Source organism: Odocoileus virginianus, chromosome 7, assembly GCF_023699985.2.
Source record: "Odocoileus virginianus isolate 20LAN1187 ecotype Illinois chromosome 7, Ovbor_1.2, whole genome shotgun sequence".
NCBI classification, from domain to species: domain Eukaryota; kingdom Metazoa; phylum Chordata; class Mammalia; order Artiodactyla; family Cervidae; genus Odocoileus; species Odocoileus virginianus.
This window is the reverse complement of record NC_069680.1, coordinates 44,302,389-44,327,251: the sequence shown is the minus strand read 5'-3', so window position 1 is coordinate 44,327,251 and position 24,863 is coordinate 44,302,389. Positions and strand designations below refer to the sequence as shown.

Sequence of the window (24,863 nt, the reverse complement as noted above, 5' to 3'; positions counted from 1 at the left end):
AAGCAATCCCTAACACGTATGTATTCCAATTTCCCCATTTCTATAGTCAAGAGAATCTCTTTACTGTCTAGGTTCATCTCACAGGAAATACAATGAGAAGAAAGAAAAATAATAGAGATAACAGAAATTTGAATGAACAGAAGTGTTTGAACATAAAAAGAAGGAAGGGTTGAAAGATTCTGGGATTAGTCTTGCCAGATATTTTATCATTAATGAATAAATTAGTAAATCAATGCTTTATTCATTGTATTTAATAAAGCTCTAATGCAAATTTATTTGCACAATCAAAAGGAACATTATTTATCTCATTGATAAATAGTTTCTACAAGAGCTAGCAATAGAGCCCTGGAACATTCTCTTCAATCAGATTGATTATATTCAGGTGTTGACTTTTCCTTTTGTGTCCATGTTCCCTACCCAGCAGTAGAATTTGATGCTGCCACTTACTTAAATGATCCATGGAATGTTTTCTCCACCAAATTCAGTTCAGTTCAGTCGCTCAGTCGTGTCCAACTCCATGGATTGCAGCACGCAGGCCTCTCAGTCCATCACCAACTCCTGGAGTTTACCCAAACTCATGTCCATTGAGTTGATGATGCCATCAAACCATCTCATCCTCTGTCATCCTCCTCTTCTCCTCAATGCCTTCAATCTTTCATGGCATCAGGGTCTTTTCAAATGAGTCAGCTCTTCGCATCAGGTGGCCAAAGTATTGGAGTTTCAGCTTCAATATCAGCCCTTCCAATGAACACCCAGGACAGATCTCCCTTAGGATGGACTGGTTGGATCTCCTTGCAGTCCAAGGGACTCTCAAGAGTCTTCTCCAACACCACAGTTCAAAAGCATCAATTCTTCACCGCTCAGCTTTCTTTATAGTCCAAGTCTCACATCCATACATGACTACTGGAAAAACCATAGCCTTAACAAGATGGACCTTTGTTGGCAAAGTAATGTCTCCACTTTTTAATATGCTGTCTGGCTTGGCCATAACTTTCCTTCCAAGGAGTAAGTGTCTTTTAATTTCATGGCTACAGTCACCATCTGCAGTGATTTTGAAGCCCAAAAAGATAAAATCTGTCACTGTTTCCACTGTTTCCCCATCTATTTGCCATGAAGTGATGGGACCGGATGCCATGATCTTAGTTTTCTGAATGTTGAGCTTTAAGCCAACTGTTTCACTCTCCTCTTTGGGGCCCAATAATTGAAGAGTTTTGAAACTGAGAAGGTTGAGATCTAGGAGCATGAAAATTAAGTGCAAATTCATAAATGAAAAGGCACTGGTCCTGAATTCTAATGCTGTTTTTTTTTTTTTTTTTTTTTTTTCAATTTAACTAGCTGGGTGCCTTTGGATAAATCATGTCCCTCCTGTGGGGCTCAGTTTCATCATCATCAGAAGGCAGCAGAAGGTGGCTACAAGGATAAGGAAACTAAAGCTAAAGAGCCATGAAAAGGCATCTGTAGTGCCCCCTTAGGTGAAAGCTGAGTGTTAGCTCAATTCTGATTCAGGAGATGCTGACCCACTGCTAGTGCTATGAGCTCCCCAGGTCCCTCAAGGTTGCCTGTGTCCATCTCTTCTAGGGAGCCTGAAGTGAACCAAGGTGACCTAGAGCATTTACGCAAGCTCCGTCAAAGACTCTATTCCTCCTCTGGGGTGATGCCCCAGGAGAGTTACTCAATTTCTGTTGGCCATGAGCAAGTGTTTCTCAAGGTTCTGACCTGAGAGAGGTAATGTCTTATTTAGCCAAAATAAAGAAGCCTCTGTTTCTTCAGGCTGCTGGAGTCTAATAAAGAGATTGGTGCAAGGAGCAAGTCTGGAGTATTTGCCTAACAGTCCAGCCATCTATAAAAGAAAGTATCAGTATATGGGCTGCCTTCTGTTTGCATATTCAGTCTTGGCCAAAGTGAAGACAGAATTGAAGAAGACAGATCTCTTGTCAGTACACTAAATGATACACCCTGATCCTTCCAGAGTTTGTGAGGAAGAATAGGTTTTATCATCTTCTTTCCTAATAAGTGTTCATTCTATCACTCAACACATATTTACCATGCTCTTTCTGTGCAACAAGTACTATTATGAACAAAACAAAGCTCGTGCCCCACTGGAGCTTATATTCTAGAGCAGGGAAGTGGTCAATAATCAAATAAATGAATATAGAGCATATCAAATGGTGATAAGTTGGGGGGAAAGAAATGGGTAAAGGGGATAGGGAGTACTGGGAGTGTCTTTGTGGGATGAGGTAACATTGGGCCCAAGGCTGTAATAGGGCCAACCAGAGCCTGGTGTGAGGACTTGAGAATTGGCCTTTATTAAGGCAGAAATCTCCAATGACACAATCTAAAAAAGTTAATTAGAAAAAAATCATCAGGAGGGGATAAGATAATTGTGGATATGTAAAATTCTAAATCTAAGTGGACCATTCATTATTAGCTGGGTTCTTATTATTAATCCAGGAATAGATTTGTGATATTATAGGAGCATAAGCTTTGGTAGACACCCCCCCTTCATTCTGGCTCAATCCTTTTGGTCATTCATGTACCCCTTTTATCATTGGGTATCAGGAGGAAGAAGCCATCTTTGAGGTTTTGTTATTTTTCTCACTCACAAAACACATTTGAAATTCAACTCTCTTTCGGGTCTCTTAGCTCTCCTGTGTAAGGAGCAAAGAACTCCAAGTATAATCTATAGTTCAGAGTCAACTATTTTATATGCAGATTGTTCTTGAGCTTAGTAAGATAACCTTTTCTGCCATTTCCAGTATGACTTATGGAGCCAGTGTCAGCAAAAGCACCTTGGGAAGTGTGGGGTATCACACAGATGTGTCTTTTTTCATTTTGTGAAAAACAATTTAGTGACTCATTTCTCAAGGGCAGGAGAGTGATGTAATAGAGTAGGTCCATAGCATACTCCCATAGAGAGCAGGCATGAAACCTCCTGGGATGGTTTTTTTCAGATTTATGAACATACATATGTATGTATGAATGCATTTATTTATTTATTCATTCAGCTATTTATTTAGTTACTTTGAAAGTTTATTGTGTTGAAGTCTAGTTGATTTCCTAGTTGAATCTAATTGAATCCACCTGCAATACAGGAGCTGCTACTATTGCTGCTAAGTCGCTTCAGTCGTGTCCAACTCTGTGCGACCCAATAGATGGCAGCCCACCAGGCTCCCCCGTCCCTGGGATTCTCCAGGCAACAACACTGGAGTGGGTTGCCATTTCCTTCTCCAGTGCATGAAAGTGGAAAGTGAAAGTGAAGTCACTCAGTTGTGTCCAGCTCTTAGCGACCCCATGGACTGCAGCCTAACAGGCTCCTCCGTCCATGGGATGTTCCAGGCAAGAGTACTGGAGTGGGTTGCCATTGCCTTCTCTGGCAATACAGGATACCCTAGTTCAATTCCTGGGTTGGGAAGATCCCCTGGAGAAGGGAAAATCTACCCACTCCAGTATTCTTGGGCCACCCTTGGGGCTCAGCTGGTAAAGAATCCGCCTGCAATGCCGGAGACCTGGGTTCGGTCCCTGGGTTGGGAAGATCCCCTGGAGAAGGGAAAGGCTACCCACTCCAGTATTCTGGCCTGGAGAATTCCATAGACTGTGTAGTCCATGGGGTTGCAAAGAGTCAGACATGACTGAGCGACTTTCACTAGTTGATTTACTATTGTGTGTTAATTTCTGCTGTACAGCAGAAAGAGTCTCTGTATAGATACACATATACCCCTTCTTTTTCATATTCTTTTCCATTATGTTTTGTCACAGGATACTGACTATAGTTCCCTGTGTTATACAGTGAAAGTGAAAGTGAAGTCGCTCAGTCGTGTCCGACTCTTTGCAACCCCATGGACTCTAGCCTTCCAGGCTCCTCGGTCCATGGGATTCTCCAGGCAAGAATACTGGAGTGGGTTGCCATTTTCTCCTCCAGGGTATCTTCCAGACCCAGGGATCGAACCCAGGTCTCCTGCATTGGAGGCAGACGCTTTAACCTCTGAGCCACCAGAGAAGCCCATAGGGCCTTCTTATTTAGCCTGTCTTATATATAATAATTTTTGCTATTTAGTTATTTTTGACAGGGAAGCACATAAGGAGAACCTCTTAAAACTGTATCATCAACATGTCTTGTCTTTAGAATCCATATTTTTTTTTGTAATTTCAGCATACAGGGAATCACTGAATTCCTTTGAGAAATTGGAGCCTTCAGTTTGGAAATGGGTTTCCAAATGTATTTCAACTTAAGAAGGTTGAATTATTTTACCTCTTGTATAAGTTGTATAACTCATGTGTAGCTCATGTTTCTAAGGCATTTTCACACAGCCATCTCATTGGGTTCTTGAAAAGAGCCCTGAAAGTTAACTAGGGCAGCTGGTACTGGGGAGAGTATGTGATTTTATTGAAGGCCTGTTGTCACTGTATTGTGGTGTGATCATGCATTCATACCAGCTCCAAAGACTGTGTGGTCGCAGGACCAGCAGCATCTGGATCACTTGGGATATTGTTAGACAGGCAGTCAGAAACTCTGGGAGTGGGGGCCCAGCAATCTGATTTAACAAAGCCTCTGGGTGTTCTGATGGTGCCTAAAATTTGAGAATCATCACTGCACCCATGCTTGCTTGGGCGACTTTGGGAATGGGCAAAACAAAATTAGTTTATCACAGTAATAATTTGAAAAAAAGTTTTTTTGTTTTGTTTGTTTGTTTGTTTTTTACTTTATTCCTTCCCCTATCCCCATTATTTACAGAATTTGAGTCTTAGGGCTAATTTTGATTTCTTGTTTTTAAATTTGGGGAATAGTTTAAACTTAATGATTTAAGAACTGGCAGAACTCATACTTTCTTTTGTTTTTGGCCGCACTATGCGGTATGTGGGATCATAGTTCCCCATCAGGGATTGAGCCCACTGCAGTGGAAACGAAGGGGTTAACCATTGGACTGCCAGGCAGTCCTGCAAATCATATTTTCTGAAAGTGCCAAGGAGAGTTACACACAGTGGTGTGCTGGAATTGGCTCCTGTTGGCTCATGAGAACACATTGTGTCTTCCGAACTTTGTGCTTAGTGACATTGTGTTGGCAGCTTGAAGCTGGCCATAGTGGGAGTGATGATACAACTGAAATTGGTAAATGCTATAAACCAGGGCTTTTGCTTCCAGAGAGCTAATTGTTAAATGTTAAACATTTACCAACATACCTTGGTGACAAGGTTATGTTCACATTAACGGAAGCTTTATTTGCATATTCACTGCATCTGGTATTTCAGATCTACCATCATCTAAGACCCATTATAGAGATCACCATTAAGAATACATATAAAATTCATAGGAATTCACTGCCTATTAGTGGGAAGTGAGATGTAGCCCACAGCTGTTATGGTGCCCATATATATATATGTATATATTTCGGAGAAGGCAGAGTGGCACCTCACTCCAGTACTCTTGCCTGGAAAATCCCATGGATGGAGGAGCCTGGTGGGCTGCAGTCCATGGGGTCACTAAGAGTCGGACACGACTGAGCGACTTCACTTTCACTTTCACTTTCCTGCATTGGAGAAGGAAATGGCACCCCACTCCAGTGTTCTTGCCTGGAGAATCCCAGGGATGGGGGAGCCTGGTGGGCCGCCGTCTATGGGGCCTCACAGAGTCGGACACGACTGAAGTAACTTAGCAGTAGCATATTTATTTATTTATTTTATTTAAACTAGCTGCCACCATTTAAGAATTGGAAGTTTTCACATAAAAAATCTAGATTTCTGACTCGAGAAATATGATCATTTGACAACATTGAGCCCCCATTATCATATGGGCTGCAATGAATTTTAAACACATGTGGATTGCCTTGTGTGCCACAGTCCCCATCCTTCTGTTACTTGAACGTTTAGTCAAGGGACTTTATTCCTTTACTGGCTCCTGCAGCATTTGTTGTTGTTTACCCCCAGTATAAAGAAAACTAAGTCCCGAGAAAGCGTTTCTCTGTAGCTGGGATCTGAACATGCTGTCCAAGTAATGATTTGACTCATGGCTTACACCTAGGAGCTGGTCCTATTTCCTGGATGAGAAGACCTTCGAGGGAAGTCTCCATAGGTCTCAATGAAAGTGACTAATCTTTCTGTTTCTCAGTGGTGGATGTATGACCTCAGGCTTCAGAAATATCCGTCGGTACTGATGAACCTATTTGCAGGGCAGGAATAGAGAAGGGACTTGTGGACACAGAAGAGGAAGGCGAGGGCGGGACAAACTGGGAGAGCAGGGCTGACATAAATACACTGCCATGTGTAAAACAGCTAGCTAGTGAGAAGCAGCTTTGTAGCAGAGGGACCTCGGCTCAGTACTCTGATGACCTGGAGGGTGGGACGGACGGGGGAGGGAGACTGTAGGGGAAGGGGATATATGTCCACAGAGAGCTGGCTCCTGTTGTATAGCAGAAGCCAACACAACATTGCCAAGCAATTATACTCCAGTTAAAAAATAAATAAAAGCAAATACCCGTCCCTCAGTAAAATGCTGTAGAAGAGATGTCTGTTTGCAGCTAGCGCATTATTTGAAAGTGATTTTGAGGGGAAAGTTGAGATCGTTCCTTTCAGAGCAAAGTCGCATGCTTGATATGCCTTGACAGGTTTTCTTTCTCCCTGGGCAGTGTCACGATGTCTCCTGGACAGACTTTGTTCACGTTTGTGATGTTAGTTCTGGGCATGGCTGTCAATATTGTTGACAGACCTCTGATTAATTTTTAAGCAGGTTAACCTATGGCCCCAAGACTGGCTGATGAAATCGCTACTTTTTCAGTTTGGGGTGATTTAAGAGGGGACAGCTTTCCCTGTTCTATTTAAGAAATGTTTATTAAGCCATTATAAGGGACAGGACTTTGAGCGTGGTGCGCATGGGCACCCAGTGAACCAAAAAGCAAGCCAGAACGTGACCCTTGCTGTGAGTGCGATGGAAGATATGGATAGAGCCGAGGAATCCAGGAGGAAGAGAAGACGGGGTTTACATGGCTATGTGTCACTATAGTGTTTAGACCTCCAGATCTCTTACACCTATAGTATTGCCCCCAAACACGTGAATCATGACGTGCATCTCACCAAGAGTTTCACTTGGTGGAAATGAAATGTTCAGGATCATTTGATAGATTTGCTTGATCACCATGTGTCATTTAGAATGCTTTTTCCTGTATATCAAGAAAACGTCCACCATCTTGCTAGTAACCTGTTCTAACTCTGCTCTGCAGATAAAGCTTCAGTAGATTTTGTTGACTGGGACCGTGAGATGACAAAAAGTCCAAAATTTCCTTCTAACTATTAACTTTCATAATGAAGATGATACTTTAGGGGTAATATATCTAAGTATAGTACTTGTGTAGGTAGTTTCCAGATCCCAGAAGCAGGACTTATTATGAATGAACACAGGAGAAGAACAGCAAGGCATTTGCTAGTTGTATCATTTAGGGAAAGTTACTTCAGGTCTATGAGCCTCAAATATAGCATTAGGATAATGATACCTCTTCATAGGATTTTTGTGAAAACTAAATGATCTAGTATAAGGGTTGAGCATATAGTAAACAATAAATACTAGTTATTATTTTCTTAAAGAGATTTTTAAAAATTTAGGTTAGACTATAAATTATCTTCCATTGTTGATTCAGTTTCATGCTAGTGAATATTAGATTTTTTTTTTTTTTTTTTGGACCAGCAGTAATATCACTCTTGAGGACCACAAATAAACATTTGAGGATGCAAAGTACCCACTGCCTGCTAAGGCTAGCCCTCAGTTAATTCATTCCCCTTTTCTTTTTACCCCCACACCTAGAAGAAAAAGAGTTTTTGTTTCTTAGGAGCATGAAAGGACACTCTGGGACTACCTAAGCTATTAGTAAAAGAGTCACTATTTTTCGAGTCCTTTGTACTTGCCAAGCCATGTGTAAGCATTTTGTTTTATTTTATTTTTTTAAAAGATTTATTTGTTTGGCTGCTCCGGGCCTTAGTTGCAGCGCATGGGACCTTTAGTTATGGCATTTGTACTCTTAGTTGCAGCATTTGGGATGTAGTTCCCTGACCAGGGATCAAACCTGAGCCCCCCTGCACAGAGAGGGCAGAGTTTTAGCCACTGGACCACCAGAGAAGTCCCAACATTTTATATACTATTATCATGTAGTCTTCACAACACTATGCTGTGGGTATCATCCCCATTTTACAGAGGAGGAAACTGAGGCTTGAGAAGTTAAGTAACTTGCCCCACATCCCCCAATTAGCTAAGTGTTAGAGCTAGCATTCAAAGTCAGGCCCCTCTAACTCCAAAGCCTGGGGCCTGAGCAAAGGAGAGCTGGGCTCTTTGGGCTCAATGGAGATTGTCCCCAGCCCCCAGGCTCACATGCCTCCCTCAAGGCTGTGTATCTCTTCAAGGAAGTGTAGAAGTCTTTCTGCTTCCAGAACATTCTCACGCTCTTCACCCCATGGTATGCTGGGTTAGTTTCCTGTGGCTGCTATAACAAATTACCACCCTCCTAGCAGCTTAAAGCCACAGAAATGTATTCAGTCATGGTTCTGGAGGCCAGAAGGACGAAATCAAGGTGTTGCTAGGGCCACACTTCCTTCAGAGACTCTCGGGCAGAACCCACGTTTTGCTTTTTCTGGCGTCCGGTGTCTGCTGGCATTCCTGGCCAGTCGTGCAGCCCCCAAGTCAGTCTCTGCCTTCTGTCTTCATGCGGCCTTCTCCCCTGTGTCTGTCCAGTCTTCCCTGTCTTATCAGGAAATTGTCCATGGACTTGGGACTAGCCAGATGACCCAGGATGCTCTCTTCATCTCAGGATCCTTAATTTAATTACATATGCAAAGACCTTGTTTCCAAATAAGGTTACAGTTACAGGTTCTGAAAACTAAGATTTGGGCATATCTCTCAGGGGCAAGCATTTAACCCACCCCACAGGCTAGTGGCTGGTTTTCCAGTGGAATGATGGAGTCTCAACAAGATTTCACCATGCAGTGCTAGAAGAATGTTTCCATGCCTTTCACGTTCAGGACACATTAAGACCAAAGACCCCAGGGCCTCCCTGAGGTGGTGACTGTCTCCCTCCCATGGGCTTATTCTCTTTCAGATTGCTGACCTGCAGCTGCACAAACTGGACGAACTGGACTGTCTGATTCAGGGCCTGCTTTACGTCGACTCCATTGGCTTCAATGGCAAGCCGGAATGTTACTACTTTGAAAATCCCACAAATCCCGAGTTGTGTCAGAAAAAGCCGTACTGCCTGGATAACCCGTACCCTATGTTGCTGGTGAACATGGGCTCAGGTGTCAGCATCCTAGCAGTGTACTCCAAGGACAACTATAAAAGAGTTACAGGGACCAGGTAAATGCGGTTTCCACTAGGAGAACCTTTCTGTGCTTCTTAAACCCCGGCCTCTTCCTTAAAAGACAGTTTCTGAAAAGGTTACTTATGTTGAATACATTTTTAAAACAAAGATCTTACCTCCTCAACCTACCAAAAAGGATTTATTGGATGTGTTATAAAGGGTGATTGATAGAAAGGTTAATAAAACACAACTCCTGCTCTGGTGGGAAACTGGTCCGGTGCGGGAGAAGGGTCACACACCCCAGAAGCTTTCCCAGAGGCAGTCTGTGTTAAGTGCCAGGTGAATGGCAGGGACCCCAATCACAGAAACCAGGTGGAAGGATGCTTGCGATGCTCAGAGGGCTGCAGAGAAAACTGTGCTTTGGAACTGCCTTGGTGCCTAGCACAGGAGGAATTGCTTGAAATAATGGCATTCCAATCAGTGAGCCAGACTGTGTTCACAGTGTTTTTTACCCTCAGGTAAGTGCTCCTGCTGCAAACTGGAATAGTCGGCACACCCCACAGGGAATTTGGAAGTGCAGTGGATAGGCAAACAGCCCTGTGATGGCAGTGGGGCGGAGTGAGTGTTCCTTTATGTGCACACACCCCACAGGCACAGGGGCTCAGCTTCCTATTAGTGGGGATTCAACAGGGAACAAAGAAACAGGGTCAGACGTCTTTGAGAGATCGTAGTGTAAACAAAATTACAGGGCTTTCTTTACTTGTAAGAGGATTAGAATGAAGTTTCTTTAACTTATTGGACCACAAGAACCCGTTTTTGGAGGAACGATTTAAGGAACTAGCGCTGTGTGACATGTGCTTTGAGACGTGATATTGAAAGTGTTGTTTTTGACAGACAATAACTCCCCAGAGCCTCAGAATCCTTGTTTGTGCCATGAAGTGAGTTGTTTCTTAATTTGTACCCGCCTCTCCAGTACTGACATTCTGTAATTCTACTCACACATGAGGAGGCCAGCACTGCTTTTCTCCTGTATTAACATGATTTGTGATGGGTCTGCATAAATCAGTGGTTCACCACTGGGGAAGGGGAGATTAAGCCCCTCGCGGGGGGAGGTTTGACAATGTCTGGAGACAGTGTTTTCTGGTCGTCACAACCAGAGATTCAGTGATACCGGCATCTAGTGACCAAGGGTGTTGCTAAATATCCTATAATAGCCCCCTACAGCAAAAAAGTGTCAGGTCCCAAATGTTAACAGTTAGTGGTATAAGGAAACCCTGGCACACACATCCTGACTGACCCTGCTTGTGTGTGTGTAAATTGCCTCCAGGCAACACACTTTCTTACTAAGAATACAGCACTAAGCTGAAGAATCACAACTGGCCCCACAGCCTCATTAGGACTGTCAGCAGTATCAGAGACAAGTAAATATTTTGGCTAGGCTGGGTTTACCTGAAGAGAGTGATCTCCTGAGAAAGGTATAATCTTCAACTGCAGACTTCCTCCCAAAAGGACCCATCAAATTGGTAGAGCTAGTCCCAAGGTAACAACAAGCTAACCATTGTCCACATTTAGAGATATTTATAGTTTTGTTGATTAACACTAAACAAAGTCACGATATATATCACAGGTACATGCTCTCAATCTTGGAGGTTCCAAGGATCTGGTTATCTTTCAATAATAAGCCAAACTGTGATGTTTGGTATCTGGTATATGTGCAGTAATGCCTATAAATTCCAGTGACTGGTAAATGCTGGTTAATGACCAGTGCGTTGCAATTGGTGAATACTGTTTGGATGTCCAAGTTTTCTGACAAGCTCTCTTTAACCAGTAGTTTTGGAAAGGTGTTGCTAGGAGACTGAAGGTTATGAGAGCCCTTCCAAGGCTGCCACAGGTTGGAGAGGGGAACAAAATATCAAGTCTCTGGACCCCATGTCTTCCTTGTCCAACCAGTTATTCTGCAAAAGGTTTTTTGTTTTGTTTTTGATCCAAGTTAGAAAACCACTGATCTATAAACTATAGGCATACCTCAGAGAAATTGCAGGATCAGTTCCGGACTGCTGCAATAAAGCCAGTATCGCAATAAAGCAAATCACATAAATCTTTTGGTTTCCCAGCGCATTTAAAAGTTGTGTTTACACTATATTATAGTCTGTTAATTGTGCAATAACATTATGTTTAAAAATACATATATATACCTTGATTAAAAAATTTTATTCCTAAAAAATGCTAACCATAATCTGAGCCTGCAGTAAGTCATAATCCTTTTGTAATAGTAACTCCAAAGATCACAGATCACTGTGACACATATAATCATAATGTTAAAATTTGAAATATTGTGAGAATTACCCAAAATGTGACACAGAGACACAAAGTGAACAAGTGCCATTGGAAAATTGGCACTGATAGGCTTGGGGATCCAGGATTGCCGCAAACCTTCAATTTATAAAAACGCAATATCTGTAAAGTACCGTAAAGTGAAGCACAGGACAAATGAGGTGTGTCTGTATTTTGGTCAGCCGTGAACATCAGTGTGTGGAACACACTTTGGAAATCGCTGATTGAAGCAAAAGGCTTGATCTTTAAGTTTTGCTACTCCTACTATGATGGCTGTAACTCTAGGCTTTTTGTTATTCTCCTATACCCTATTTTCCTATTAAGCATTTTTATTTGGGGGAAGCCACATTATTACAGGATATCAGTTTTCTTTTAGACATATGATTTTAAATGATTTGTTTCAGTGTTATATGTAATTTTACTGCATCCTAGATTCGTAGCAACATTTCATTTCTGTTGACACAACTCCAATTTTATTATAGCAGTCAACGAAAAATAAAAGCAGAACTTAACAGCTTACATTGTTAGAATGTGTAATCAATGAAAAGAGAAATGTAAAGACTTTTCAAATTTCAATGAAATGAGCAGTACAGCTTATTTCATTCTTTTGGAATCTATTTTAACAGCATGAGCATTCATGTAATTGGATTCTTTTGCTTTCTTCCTGAAATCCCTTACTACAAGTTTGTTGGGTTTTTAAAAAAAAAGAATGATGTTTTGGTCTCTGATTTGCTGAGGGTTTTGCTATGTGTCTGCTGAAACAAACATGCATCTGATGATGAGTGAGAGAATCGCTAAACTAGATAACGGGGGGCAGGTTGAGGATGTTAATAAAGTGCTCTTCTGCAACTGTACATTCTTTCCTCCAACCTGCAGTGTCCCAGCTGTGTCAGTGCATGCTTGCTTTCTCCATTCAGCACCCACTCTTTGTCTGGAATCACCTGTCATTTTCCAGTCATACAAAACCTTCGTCCCTTCTCACTCATACCAACACATCAGATGATGAGTTGCCTTCTTTCTAAGTCAGCCAGTGCCTTTAAGTGCTTATATGTTTGGAGTCAGTTGCTGAACACCTTGAGGAATACACATAACCTGATTTCAAAGACAGGATATAAGTGTGGATGAAAGGTAGAAACTAGAAATGGGAGCCAGGCTTTTTTAAAAAATATATACATATGTGTGTGTGTGTGTATATATATACACACATATACAGAGAGAAAACAAGACAAATTCACGTGACACACAGCCAAAAATTGTTCCCATTAAACCATGCTAGCTTGGTAACAATTTTTTGACAATAAATATATTTTACCCTAAATTTTCTCTTTTTTTTTCTAGATTTAAGTTTTGAAAATAACCTCAATCTCTATTTTAATTTTCTCTTAAAAGCCAGTATCCAAACACATATGGAATCCCCAGGGCTGGCAGTTCTTGGAATTTCAGAACAAATTGATATGTATTTACTCTTCTGTGTGGTAAATAGAGAGTAAAGCCCATTCATGGCCATATCAGTGCTCTTCTCTGCCAGAAGCTCACTGCTGACAGTTTTATTCTGAATCTGCTTTTCTTCCCCTCAAATAACTTTGATATTAATACACAATTGAGTTCTCCCTCTCAACTATCATGATTGGTTTCGAATTTTGTCTCAAAAAACAATTGTAGATGAATTCCCTGCGCCCGCCACCCACCCCCCCCCCCCAAAAAAAAACTGAAAGCTTTTAAGACATGATTCAAGTACTGAAATCATTTTAAGATCTCTGTTACTATTTTTTGACTATCGGATGGTAAGTAAAATACTAATCATCTTTTCCAAAGTTTACTAGAAAAAACAATCAAATATGAGATCTATCAGTTGTTTCCTTTTTGAAATTTCTGAGAATCTTCAATGAAATTATTTCTGCTGGAGAAGCAAGGTCAGATGAAAGATAAAGCTTTGGGACTGGCTATTCCTGGCAGAGTCCCAGTTCAGTTTTGTCATCATAGAGTCTGTCTCTAGATATGAACTGTGCTTCTTGTATACACAGTTTCTAAGTATTTGTATTTAGCTACATATGTTTTTTTTTTTTTTAATAGCAGTCATTTCTCTGGTTATTTGCCGCTTTCACACCACCCAGATTAAGGGAGCTAGCTCATGATTTGGCCCCATTTTCTAGGTGGGAAGATTACATGAAGCACTTAGGTCAGCGGCTGGTTGAAGGTCTCACAACGGAAATCAGTGAGAGTCTTTCTCTGGGTTTTGTTCTTAAAATTCAGGGCAAGTTTTCCTTGATGTTTCTTTTAGTCTCTGCCCTCTTTTTTTTTTTTTTTTTCTTTTTTTAAATCCGATCTACCCTAAAGCTCTTTTTCACCCAGCACTTTAATTCAAGTGCCCCTTAGTTTTTCTTCTGTTTTTATTCACCCGTATTAGCGGTCTTGATGTAGTTGGGGACTTGGACGGGCAAAGTCTTCAAGTAAAACTTAAAAAATAAACCTTATTGTTCCTTTAGTCTTGGAGGTGGAACATTCCTAGGCCTTTGTTGCTTGCTGACTGGTTGTGAGACCTTTGAAGAAGCTCTGGAAATGGCAGCTAAAGGCGACAGCACCAATGTTGATAAGCTGGTGAAGGACATTTACGGAGGAGACTATGAACGATTTGGCCTTCAAGGATCTGCGGTAGCATCAAGGTAGAGACTAAGTAGCTAGGAGCAGTCGTGATTAAACACAAGGCAGTCTCTCCACCCTGGCTGTTCATTTAGTTTGTTATTTTTTTTTTTTTAATGTCAACCCACCAGCCTGGTGCAAGGATCTATGGTATTGGAGCTCAGACTTGATCTCCTGCCCTTGATGAAGCACTGAGACGTTTAGCTTTGGATACCTGTGCTTAAAATAAGGCAGCTTTGAAAGAAGGTTCTGGAAAACTGCAACAGTTTCCCTTGTTCCATTCTTGTCCAGATATCTAGAGGCATTAAAAAAAATTTTTTTCCCCATTAATAGCCATGCTACTTTGTCCCTATTAAGAAAAGGGCGGCCAATCATCCATATGGTAATCCTGTCAGCTTGTAAACCATGGTAGCTAAATCAGGTTACTTGAGCTTGATCAGAGTTATTCATAAAACTCTCCACTGTACTTTGGTGGAAGCATGGGGCCTGCCTGGAGGATGATTTTGAACACTCGCTAATATTTCCAACATAGCTTTGGCAACATGATGAGTAAGGAAAAGCGAGATTCCATCAGCAAGGAAGACCTCGCCCGAGCCACCCTCGTCACCATCACCAACAACATTGGCTCCATTGCTCGGATGTGTGCGCTGAATGAGGTAAGGCCTTAACCCCGGGACAGCCGTGTGTCATTCATAAATCTGTTTTGACAGTGCAGTAACTGTTGACCCTCACAGCACTCCAGATCCTTGGAAAACCTGCTGTTTCTCATAATCATACCTTGTAGACCATGAGGGATGTGTGTTGGGGGAGGGTGAGGAGTATGTGTTTTATTTTTAAGGAGGCACGGGGTGATGACAAATAAAACCATCTAACCGGGGAAACACTGTAAAAAGGACAGTCCATACTATAACCTCTCCAACCTCATGGACACACACCTATTGAACTGTGAGGGCAGTCTCACGCATCCTTGTGAACAATTGCAGGTAAAACATTCCACTTGCAATATTCGATATTCTCTCTGCTTTCAGCTTCTTTACAGTGTTGCCTTGTGGCATGGAGTTCAAGCAGCATTGTACAGGGCTATCAAAGCACAGAGAGCTTGCTACAGCTGAGGCCAGCCAGAGCCCCAGGCACAAGAAAGGGCAGAGCTGGTGACTGACAAAGCTTTGGTAACGTGTTTTAAAACACTGCAAAATTCCTTTTGAGAAGAGTAGAACCCTTTTCTGAAATACAAGATGTGTCAAGTAGAACAGTTCTCACTGAGTTGTATTAGGAAGACAAGAAAGAGGCATTGGGATGTGGAGTAAGTAATAGGACAAGTATTAAAGAATCTGTAGCATCAGTAGGTGGGGCTTCCTTGGTGGCGCTCGTGGTAAAGAGCCTGCTTGCCAATATTCCTGCCTGGAGAATCCCACGGACAGAGGAGCCTGGTGGGCTACAGTCCATGGGGTCACAAAGAGTCAGATACAACTAAAGCGACTTAGCACTGAAGCATCAGTAATAGAGTTTTTAAAATATGAATTTTTCATAGAAATGTGACATACATACAGAAGAGGGCTCAGATCACAAGGGTATAGCTGACAAATTGTCAGATATATGTGCATGCATGCACACACACACCTGTATAGCCACCACTCAGATCAAGAATTAGAACATTAGAGGTAACTGCAGAAACCCTCTCCAGCCCCCTTCTAGTTGAACAGGGTATGAGGCAGCCTTTATGATGGGTGGGTGGCAGCCCTGCCTTTGAACTCTAGGGTTACGAAAGAGACACACTCCTTTTACAGTATTGAACAGAATTTGTCACTGGCCTATGGATCAGTGTCATGCTTTCTGTAAGCCCCCATTTTGACTGGAGTTTAAATGAGAGTGGTATTCAGATGAAAGTTTTCCAGAGACATGCCTTTTCAAAGTCCACTGTGGTCATGAGATTCACTTTAACAGAGAATTTATTTTTTGACATTAACCTTTGAGGAAAGTTTTCCCAAGTAGCCAAACAAACCCTAAGACTAGTATGTGTATAGTTGGCTGTGCCAATAAACTCTCAAAGGTCACTTGGGTGGAATGTCTCCCATCCAATAGAGCAATAGGTGCCATTTCCCCTACTTTCCAGAGAGGTGCAGTGAGCCAGTGGGTCTTTTCACAGGTATCATAATCACTTTCCAAGTAGAGTAACTGATTTTATTTTTTACTTTTATTTCAGTGTCAATACCATTTATTGTTGGAGTATAGTGTAGCCACGGTAGATACTATGAATAGTTGGAGTAACTCTTTTGAATGTTTCTGTGGTGGTGAATGAATGAGAGGACTCACGGATCACTTGGGGCCAGGGTTCTGATAGCCAGCGTCCTGCCAGCCATTGCTTTGCTCCCTGGGGCCACTGATTGGAGGATCTTTGATTCCAGCCGTTTCATGGAGGGACACCACATTTACTGACTCTAAAATATTTTTCTGTGATTATTGGAATGCTATCAAATAGTCCTCTACCAACTTTTAAAGTTTGTATTTATTTATTTATTTATTTGGAATAGAGAGTACAAACACATAGTACAGAGCTCTGAAGACACCACAAGTAGAGTATACATGGAAATAAGTCACTGCTGCCATCCCATCCCTCAATTTTAACCTCACTAGAGGTAGCCATTGTTTTTAGTTTTTCTGATTTGTTTTGACTCTATATTATCTGCATTATAGGATAAACATACTGACTAAATAGTTGATTTTTGAATTAAATATGTCAGACTTTTCTTTAATGGCGTCTGAGTGTTTTACCTTTTCTACTTCGACATTTTTAAAAAGAATTCTTCCATGTTTTCTTTGTATCCCCCCTTTTTTTTTTTTAACATTTATCTCTTTGACCCACCTGGAATTTATTTGAAATAGGAGTATCTATCACATTCTAATGCCATTTCCATTTCTCCTGGCTTCCTGCCAGAGCAATGCAGGACTGAAAGTTTAAGCAAGTCCTACGTGGGCAGTTTGTGGCTACAGTTCTTATTTGCGGAAACATTAAAGTTACCTCCCACACCTCTACCCAGGGAAAATTTTCACTGTGGTTAATAGGTTTGTTAACATGTATTGTTAAAATCTGAGACAGTTAGAAAGTGATGTTCCCACACTCTGGTTGCTCTTGATAGATTGAACAGAAAATAATGCCAGATCCCAAGACTCTGTTCCCTTTTATGTGAGTGACCATAGCAACTGGCTCTGTGAGTGAGTGATGGTGAGCAGCGTCTGTGTGGCAGACAGGCTGAGTTCAGTGTGAGGTGTGTGTTCAGAATGCAAATCTGTATCCATGATGACAAAAATATAAATGTATTCTTTGCTATCTTACTGTAACCCACATATTGATCAAACAGGATATTTCATCATATATCCTAAAGGGCGAAACTAGGTATCATTTCTTTTTTGTATTGCCAGTGTTTGCAACAGAGCAACCTGACCAGACTTGCTGGATGAATAACTCATACCATAACCATTTAATTTATGAGTTGGTTGGGAGTTCTCTGATAGCCTAGTGGTTGGGATTTGGTGCTGCCATCGCAATGTCCCGGGTTTGATCCCTGGTCAGGGAACTGATGTCCCACAAGTCACGTTGCACAGCCAAAATATAGTTTTTAATTTTTAAAAAAATAGATAAAATTTATTAAAAAAAATAATTTATGAGTTGATAATATTTTAGAGTTGGAAGTTTGGGGGATTGAAGAAATGCACAAGCAATTTAGATGACCTTGAACTCCAGTTTTAATTTCATATATGAAATGTTGGGAGATGAATTTTATATTAGACCCAAGGCAACCTAACATAATACCTGTAAACAAGCCCAATATCAGTCTCTGCTCAACCATGCAAATTGTGGAATGAACTATGAGGTTGATTTGGCTTCATCTTGGAAATCCTGAAATAATTCTGCTTAACAACAACAACAAATTCACTCTGCAATGTCCTGGAACACAGTGATATACAAAGCACTGGGTCTGTTAAATGCTATTTTTATGCCATGGTTCAATTGTTTCTCTTTCGTTTTTTCTTTTCCCAGAATATTGATAGGGTTGTGTTCGTTGGGAATTTTCTCAGAATCAATATGGTCTCCATGAAGCTGCTAGCATACGCCATGGATTTTTGGTCCAAAGGACAGCTAAAAGCTCTGTTTTTGGAACATGAGGTAAGTTGAGTTCACATGGACTTAATTGTCCTCCGTGGTTGTCTAACATGTGAGCGGTTTCCTTAGTTTGTATTTATGCAAAAGATAAGGAAGAATAGTATATAAAATGGAAGCTCTCTCATCCAACAATCAAGACTAGTAGATGATTAATTTTTTTAAAAGTTAAAAAATGAGTGATCATGGGAAAATATCTCCCTACTTTCAACATTCTGTTTTAATATAAAATGTGTAAATGTTCATTTGCTCACCAATTTTTTTAGGTAGGTCCAAGACCTAATTTTGAGCTGGGGTTCTGCTGATGGGAGCTTTGTAATTCTTTTTCTTATAATCCACAGTATTTTGTACCTTTTTTGATTTTTGGTTTGTTTCTTTAAAGTAGATCAAGAAATTAAAGATACTTTAATTTGGTTGAAGTAATTTGGTTGCAAAACCATTCTAAATTGTCCCAATCTTTCATATGTAGAATCTACCTAAAGAGAGGGCAATGGTTGTGACTACCTTTTTCAATCTTTGTTTCACTTTTTTTCATTATTGAGATAGAGTTAGCACATAACATTGTATAAGTTTAAACTATATAATAATGCTTCAATATATGTATATATTATAAAATGGTTATTATTAATAGCATAAGTTTAGTTATCATCCACCACCACACATTATTACAAAGATTTTTTTCCTTGTGATGAGAACTTTCAACAATTTACTCTCCCAGCAACTTCCACTATTATTAACTAGCTTTTTCATCTTTTTTAAGAATTTAACTGGATTTTCATAGAGGTGACCATTCATCTTGTACTCTTTTTATTGGTTTTGTTGGTATATAATTACATTAGATTGTTACATTAACAATGAAATTGTCATAAACAAATTTGAGGATAAATACAGCTGACTCTTGGCAAATAAACAACTCAGTCGGTGAGAACGGAAGTGTTCAGCCTACTCTTAGTAACCTGGTGGCCTTGAGAGGCTAGTGTGCTAGACATCAGGCAGCCTGTTTACAGAAGTAGAGAGCGCTGATTAATTCAGAGTCCCTTATATCCAGTTTCTGCACTAATAGAAATTGGAAGTTTCTAAGAATGAGTAGAGGGCCCTCTTTTCTTCCCACCTCCTCTGTCCTCCTTTAAAATCAATACTGTAGGGTTTCCCTGGTGGCTCAGTGGTGAAGAATTCACCTACCAGTGCAGGAGACACAGGTTCAATCCCTGTTCTGGGAAGACCCCACATGCTGTGGAGCAAACGCTGAGCCAGCGCTCTCGGGCCCACAAGCTACAACTATTGAGCCCGTGTGCCACAACTACTGAAACTTGTTTGCCCATGCTCTGCAACAAGAGAAGCCACTGCAACGAGAAGCCTGAGCCCTACAGCTCGAGGGTAGCCCTGACTCACCATGAGAGAAAAGCACACACAGCAGCGAAGACCCAGCACAGCCACAAAGAAATTAATTAATTTTAAAATGGAAGAAAATAAAATCAATACTGCAGAAAGCAGCTCTTTATCATAGCAGGTACCCAGTGCCTTGGCTCGAATGCAGCAGGAAGAACAGGAAGTGTCATAAATTTCCATTGTAATGAATACTGTGGCATTTTTCTCATTTCCAAATTGAATTATTTATTTGAAAAGTTGCTGATGCATTTGTAAGTTATTTAGGGCTCTTTAAGCCTATGTTCTGTTTTATTAAAGCATATGAAACAATAGGAAGTTAAATACAAAAGAGTTAAAGGCCAATGATAGACATTAATACTAAAGAAAGTTTTTGTTTTCGTGTTTTTATGCAGGCTAAGAAATGAAGTGATGTTAACTTTTTTGTGGGGAGGATGGGGCCTCAGAATTTGCACTTTCCTTCCCCCAACCAGAGGATCTTTTTTTCTATCTACTTAGTTAATCGATTTTCCTTGTAAAGTTTTGTTTAAAAAAATAAAATGAAAAAGAAAAACACTCTTCTGGATATCTGTGCTAAGTCGCTTCCGTTGTATCCAACTCTTTTCGACCCTGTGGACTGTAGCCCACCAGGCTCCTCTGTCCATGGGATTCTCCAGGGAAGAATACTGGAGTGGGTTGCCATGCCCTTCTCCAGGGGATCTTCCCGACCCAGGGATTGAACCTGAATCTTCTGCGGCTCCTCCACTGCAGGTGGATTCTTTACCACTGAGCCGCTGGGGAAACCCTAGTGTTACTATATGTAGCAATCAAAAATACAGGACACAGTTGTTTTATCTAGCACTTATCTGTTTTATCTGGCAACCGTAAGTTACGATCCTCTTGGACTAAGGCAGAAAACAAATGCTGGAAGCCATCAGGGATTATAAGCCATCTACAGGGGCACACAGGTAGTTAGTTGATGATAAGATAGGGAGTAAGACCCAATGCTTTGGGAAAACCCACTTCTCTGGGTATAAAGGCATATCCTTCATACAGTCTTAGGCCTCTGGATGACAGCTATGGTTTGTTAATAAGTGTTAAACTCAGTCTCTATGGCCAGTGAAAATAGAGCATTTCTATAACTCCTTGTAGGTACTTCTCAGAAAATTCTCTACCTCCTTGGGTTCACTCTGTTAGGCAGGTCTTTCTGGAGGAAGGTATGGAGAGATCAGTCTGGTAAGGTGGCTTTCCTGCCCTGCCTGGAGTCCTCACTCAGTCTCATTCATTTCACTTATATGAGTGAGCATCTCCTAAGAAAAGTGGACTCCACAGGTGGCTCAGTTGTAAAAGAATCTGCCTACCAATGCAGGAGACACAGGAGACTCTGGTTTGATCCCTGGGGCGGGAAGATTCCCTGGAGGAGGAAATGGCAACCCACTTCAGTATTCTTGAAAGAGGAGCCTGGTGGGCTACAGTCCATAGGGTTGCAAAGGGTCGGACATGACTGAGCATGCACACGCATGTATCTTGGAACCCAAAAGGAACAGTCTAGTAAAGCAGTTGAGAACACAGGCTCTCACTGACTTGGAGACCTTTGTCAATGACTGCTTCTCCACTCTGTTTTAGCTTTTGTAAAATGAAGTGATAGTAGTATTTGTCTCATAAAGTTATTGTGAAAATTAAGTGAAAAAATTCATGTAAACTTCTTAGAACAATTTCTAGCTTATAGCAAGCCCTCAGTAAATGTTAGCAGTTGGCAATGGAGGCAGAGATCCCTGCTGTGTAATGTTCTGACATCTGTCACCCATTTCTGCAGGAAGTAACCATTGAGCCAGGCAAATACCAGAGAAGAGGCGTCTCCTGCATTTTGGAAACCAACTTCTCTAAAAATTTCTGTTTTTCAGGTTCTTTCATTTTTACAAGATGAGAGAAGCTTAGAGTTCCTTCCTATGAAACATTACAACTTCAGAGTCAGATAGATTTTGGGATTGAGCCCCAGGACAAGGCATGTGACCCTGAAAGGGTAATTTACTTTATTACCTTCCATTTCGCATCTGTGGAATGGGAGTAATAATGTGAATTTTGCCATGAAAAGGATTAAAATGAAATAACTATAATCCGAAAAATCCTAAAAATACTCAACAGCAAGGTAGTAGTGTATACTGTGGTGCCAGAGATTTTTCTAAGCACTTTACATCTGTTAATTTATTTAGTGTATATAAGCAAATAGATACACAGTGCATTTATTATTATTCTATCATGTCTCATACCAGAGTTCAGATTTTAAACTTCTCATTATCTACAGCTTCCCAGGTGGTGCTAGTGGTAAAGAACCCAACTTCTCATTATCTACAGCTTCCCAGGTGGTGCTAGTGGTAAAGAACCCGCCTGCCAATGCAGGAGACAAAGAGCCGCAGATTTAATCCCTGGGTCAGAACGATCCCCTGGAGGAGGGCATGGCAACCCACTCCAGTATTTTTTCCTGGAGAATCCTATGGACAGAGGAGCCTGGCGGCTACAGTCCATAGGGTCTCAAAGAGCCAGACATGAATGAGTGACTGAGCATGCAGCATTAGTAGGCAGCATTCCTCATATTATGAAAAGCAGTCGGTATTGGGCCAAGGTTCAGAGATAATCGTCCAGAAGTTTTCCCGTTGTTTTGCAGGGTTACTTCGGAGCCGTCGGGGCACTGTTGGAACTGTTCAAAATGCCTGATGACCAGTAGAGACGAGCCATAGACATGGAGCCAGCCCTCTGTGAGGACAGGGACGCACGCTCTGCTGCTGGAGAGGGTGAAAGCCACTGGGACGGAAGCCAAGCCATTATGGCAGATGAACCTGCTGGATTTGTACATAATTTAAAATCCTTCTTGCTGATCTTCTACTCCTGGGTTTTGAGCTTATCATTCAAAATGGGGAATACAAGAGTTTTTTCTGTATACTGTATTTTTAAAAAAAAGAAAAACATTTGTGCAGCGTGGCCAAACCTACCAATTTTATGCATTGACTTTGAAAAATTGAATGATGTCTAAAGAAGGACCTGAAATGTAAGTGCTGGTTATGTTTCTTCTGGGGTTTACTGATCAGTGTGATGATTTTTAATTTCATTTAGTAATGACTCTAGAAGATTTTACCTTGACATATTTTTCATGACGTTTCATGATTTGCTGTTGGTTTCAAATGAAACTACAAATCTGGCATGTTTTACTGTGAACACTATTTTGTTTGTTTGTTTACCTTTTTTTGGTCTTGTTTTTTCTGTTTGAATGTCTTATGGGAAAAGAGACTCCTTCCCTGTTTCTGTCCTCGGATGACCCCCCCCTCCCCCCACCCCTGCAACACATTCGTTCTTTAATGTCCTTGTTCACATTAACCAAGGTGCTGACCAACACAATACAAAGTTAAGCATGAGATCTAAAGCTCTCAAAAGTGCCCTTGGAGAGAAAACTCTGAAGAAGTGTTCATGAATTTAGTGAGTCTGGCAAAAGTTGAAAATTATTAATATATGCAATTTTGTCATCACCCTTATGAATATAAAGTGTTGCATTGAATTTCTTTTATGTTAGGTTATGATATTACATTGAAATGTTCTCTGACTAAATGTCCTCATCCATGCAGAGCATGTGAGTGGCAGCAAATCCTGTGCAAGATGCTGGAATTTACAGGGAAAGTCTCCCGGTAGATAATTATTCACACTGGGATGTTTAGGAGAAGTCATGGGTTGAGGTGTCATGTAGTAATATCCGTGTTTTGTACATGTATGTACCTAGGAGCTTTGTAACAATGCATCTTAAATAATAACAAACTTTTTATTTGAAATATTTTAGACTGAAAATTGTATTTCAATCCCACTTTCTAAAATTAAAAAAAAATTATGATACTGATCTATATATTTTTTTTTCTGTTTGAAAGATATCATTGGGACTGATGGGTAACTTTAAAATGAGAGCTTTGTACAAATATTGAAACACATGAGATCTAATGATTTAGAACTAATTAATCTTTCGAATTGAGCATATTGTTGAAAGGGACTTTTGAAGGGCAGTACCACTGTTCCATGATGAAACTTTCCTTCTTTGCCTTCTGGGCACCATCTTTAATTTCCGTGTCTTCAAGTCTTGAAGAAGTTGATGTTAATGGAAGTATTCACTTGTCTGGTTGAAATAAAGCCTGTTTCTGTTGTGATTTGTTTTAGCGTCTATGTCATTTTCATATCTTAACCTTTATGTCCATATTATCTGCTTTTGTATCATAAAATGAATATATGTTATACTTTAGCTACTCTACATTTCATAATTTGAAACGTTCACATGAGCTTCGTAAGGTCCATCGCTTCTCAGCCTTTGGGCTAAGATCAAGTGAAGCTTGGTAAGGTCCAAAACACTATGTCTTCAGTTAAAGCTGTAGTGTAGCCCTATGCAAGGATTTATTTTTTTAATGTAGCTTTATTGTTCTTACACAACTAACTCCTTATTCCCAAAAGATCACTACTATATTTGAGAGTTCTGAAAGAGTTTCAAAATTTGGTCATCACAAAAACATTTGATCAACATCCACTTGGCTTAAAAAAATTCCAGCAACTAAGATGTTTTTGAAAAAGGTAAGTGTGAAAACCCACATATTGTCTGTGAGAGTACCTTTTTCAGATTGTTCTCTTCTGCCATTCCTACTCTCATCTGTCAGGGAATAGCACCCCTTGGATCATGGTTCTTCAAAAGAAATGAAGGCATGTTAGTGCAACTACATAATTTTTAAATTATCTGGAATCACTTGATCTTTCATTACAAATGTATATAACATTGGTTTAGCTGAGGAAATAAATTACTCCATTATACAAATATCAGTTATATGTTGGCTACTTATAGCCAGGCTTTTTTTTTTAATTTCCTTTAAACAATGAGGGAGTAATACCCAGAAGAATTTTTTACATTCACTTGAATAACAGACACTTTACTTTGGCTCAACGTCATGAAGAAATTTGGCAAGACTAAGAATGCTTATCTTGAACTCCATGAAGTCAGGGTCACCAGAAGGTCCACAGCAGGGCATCTGGTTGTGAGACAGCTTCTGTTTGGATCCAGTGCCCACACAGCA

The 24,863-nt window shown here is 40.6% G+C and overlaps 1 protein-coding gene across 6 annotated transcripts in view; it reads left to right on the top strand.

Annotated features, from left to right (window-relative positions):
- PANK1 (pantothenate kinase 1) overlaps positions 1-23,954 on the top strand; it is a 52,975-nt gene extending 29,021 nt beyond the window's left edge. The window contains exons 3-8 of one of the 6 annotated variants that reach the window (XM_070470614.1): positions 9,075-9,328; positions 14,093-14,269; positions 14,779-14,902; positions 18,286-18,411; positions 21,675-21,793; positions 22,436-23,954. In XM_070470614.1, coding sequence (XP_070326715.1) covers positions 9,075-9,328; positions 14,093-14,269; positions 14,779-14,902; positions 18,286-18,411; positions 21,675-21,749 — 756 coding nt within the window. In that variant the 3' untranslated portion in view covers positions 21,750-21,793; positions 22,436-23,954. Of the gene's footprint in view, positions 1-9,074; positions 9,329-14,092; positions 14,270-14,778; positions 14,903-18,285; positions 18,412-20,186; positions 20,347-21,674; positions 21,794-22,416 lie in introns of those variants that run through there. The other 5 variants (XM_070470617.1, XM_020894410.2, XM_070470615.1 and 2 more) reach the window with 5 other exon arrangements.
- The last annotated feature ends 909 nt before the right edge of the window (positions 23,955-24,863 follow it).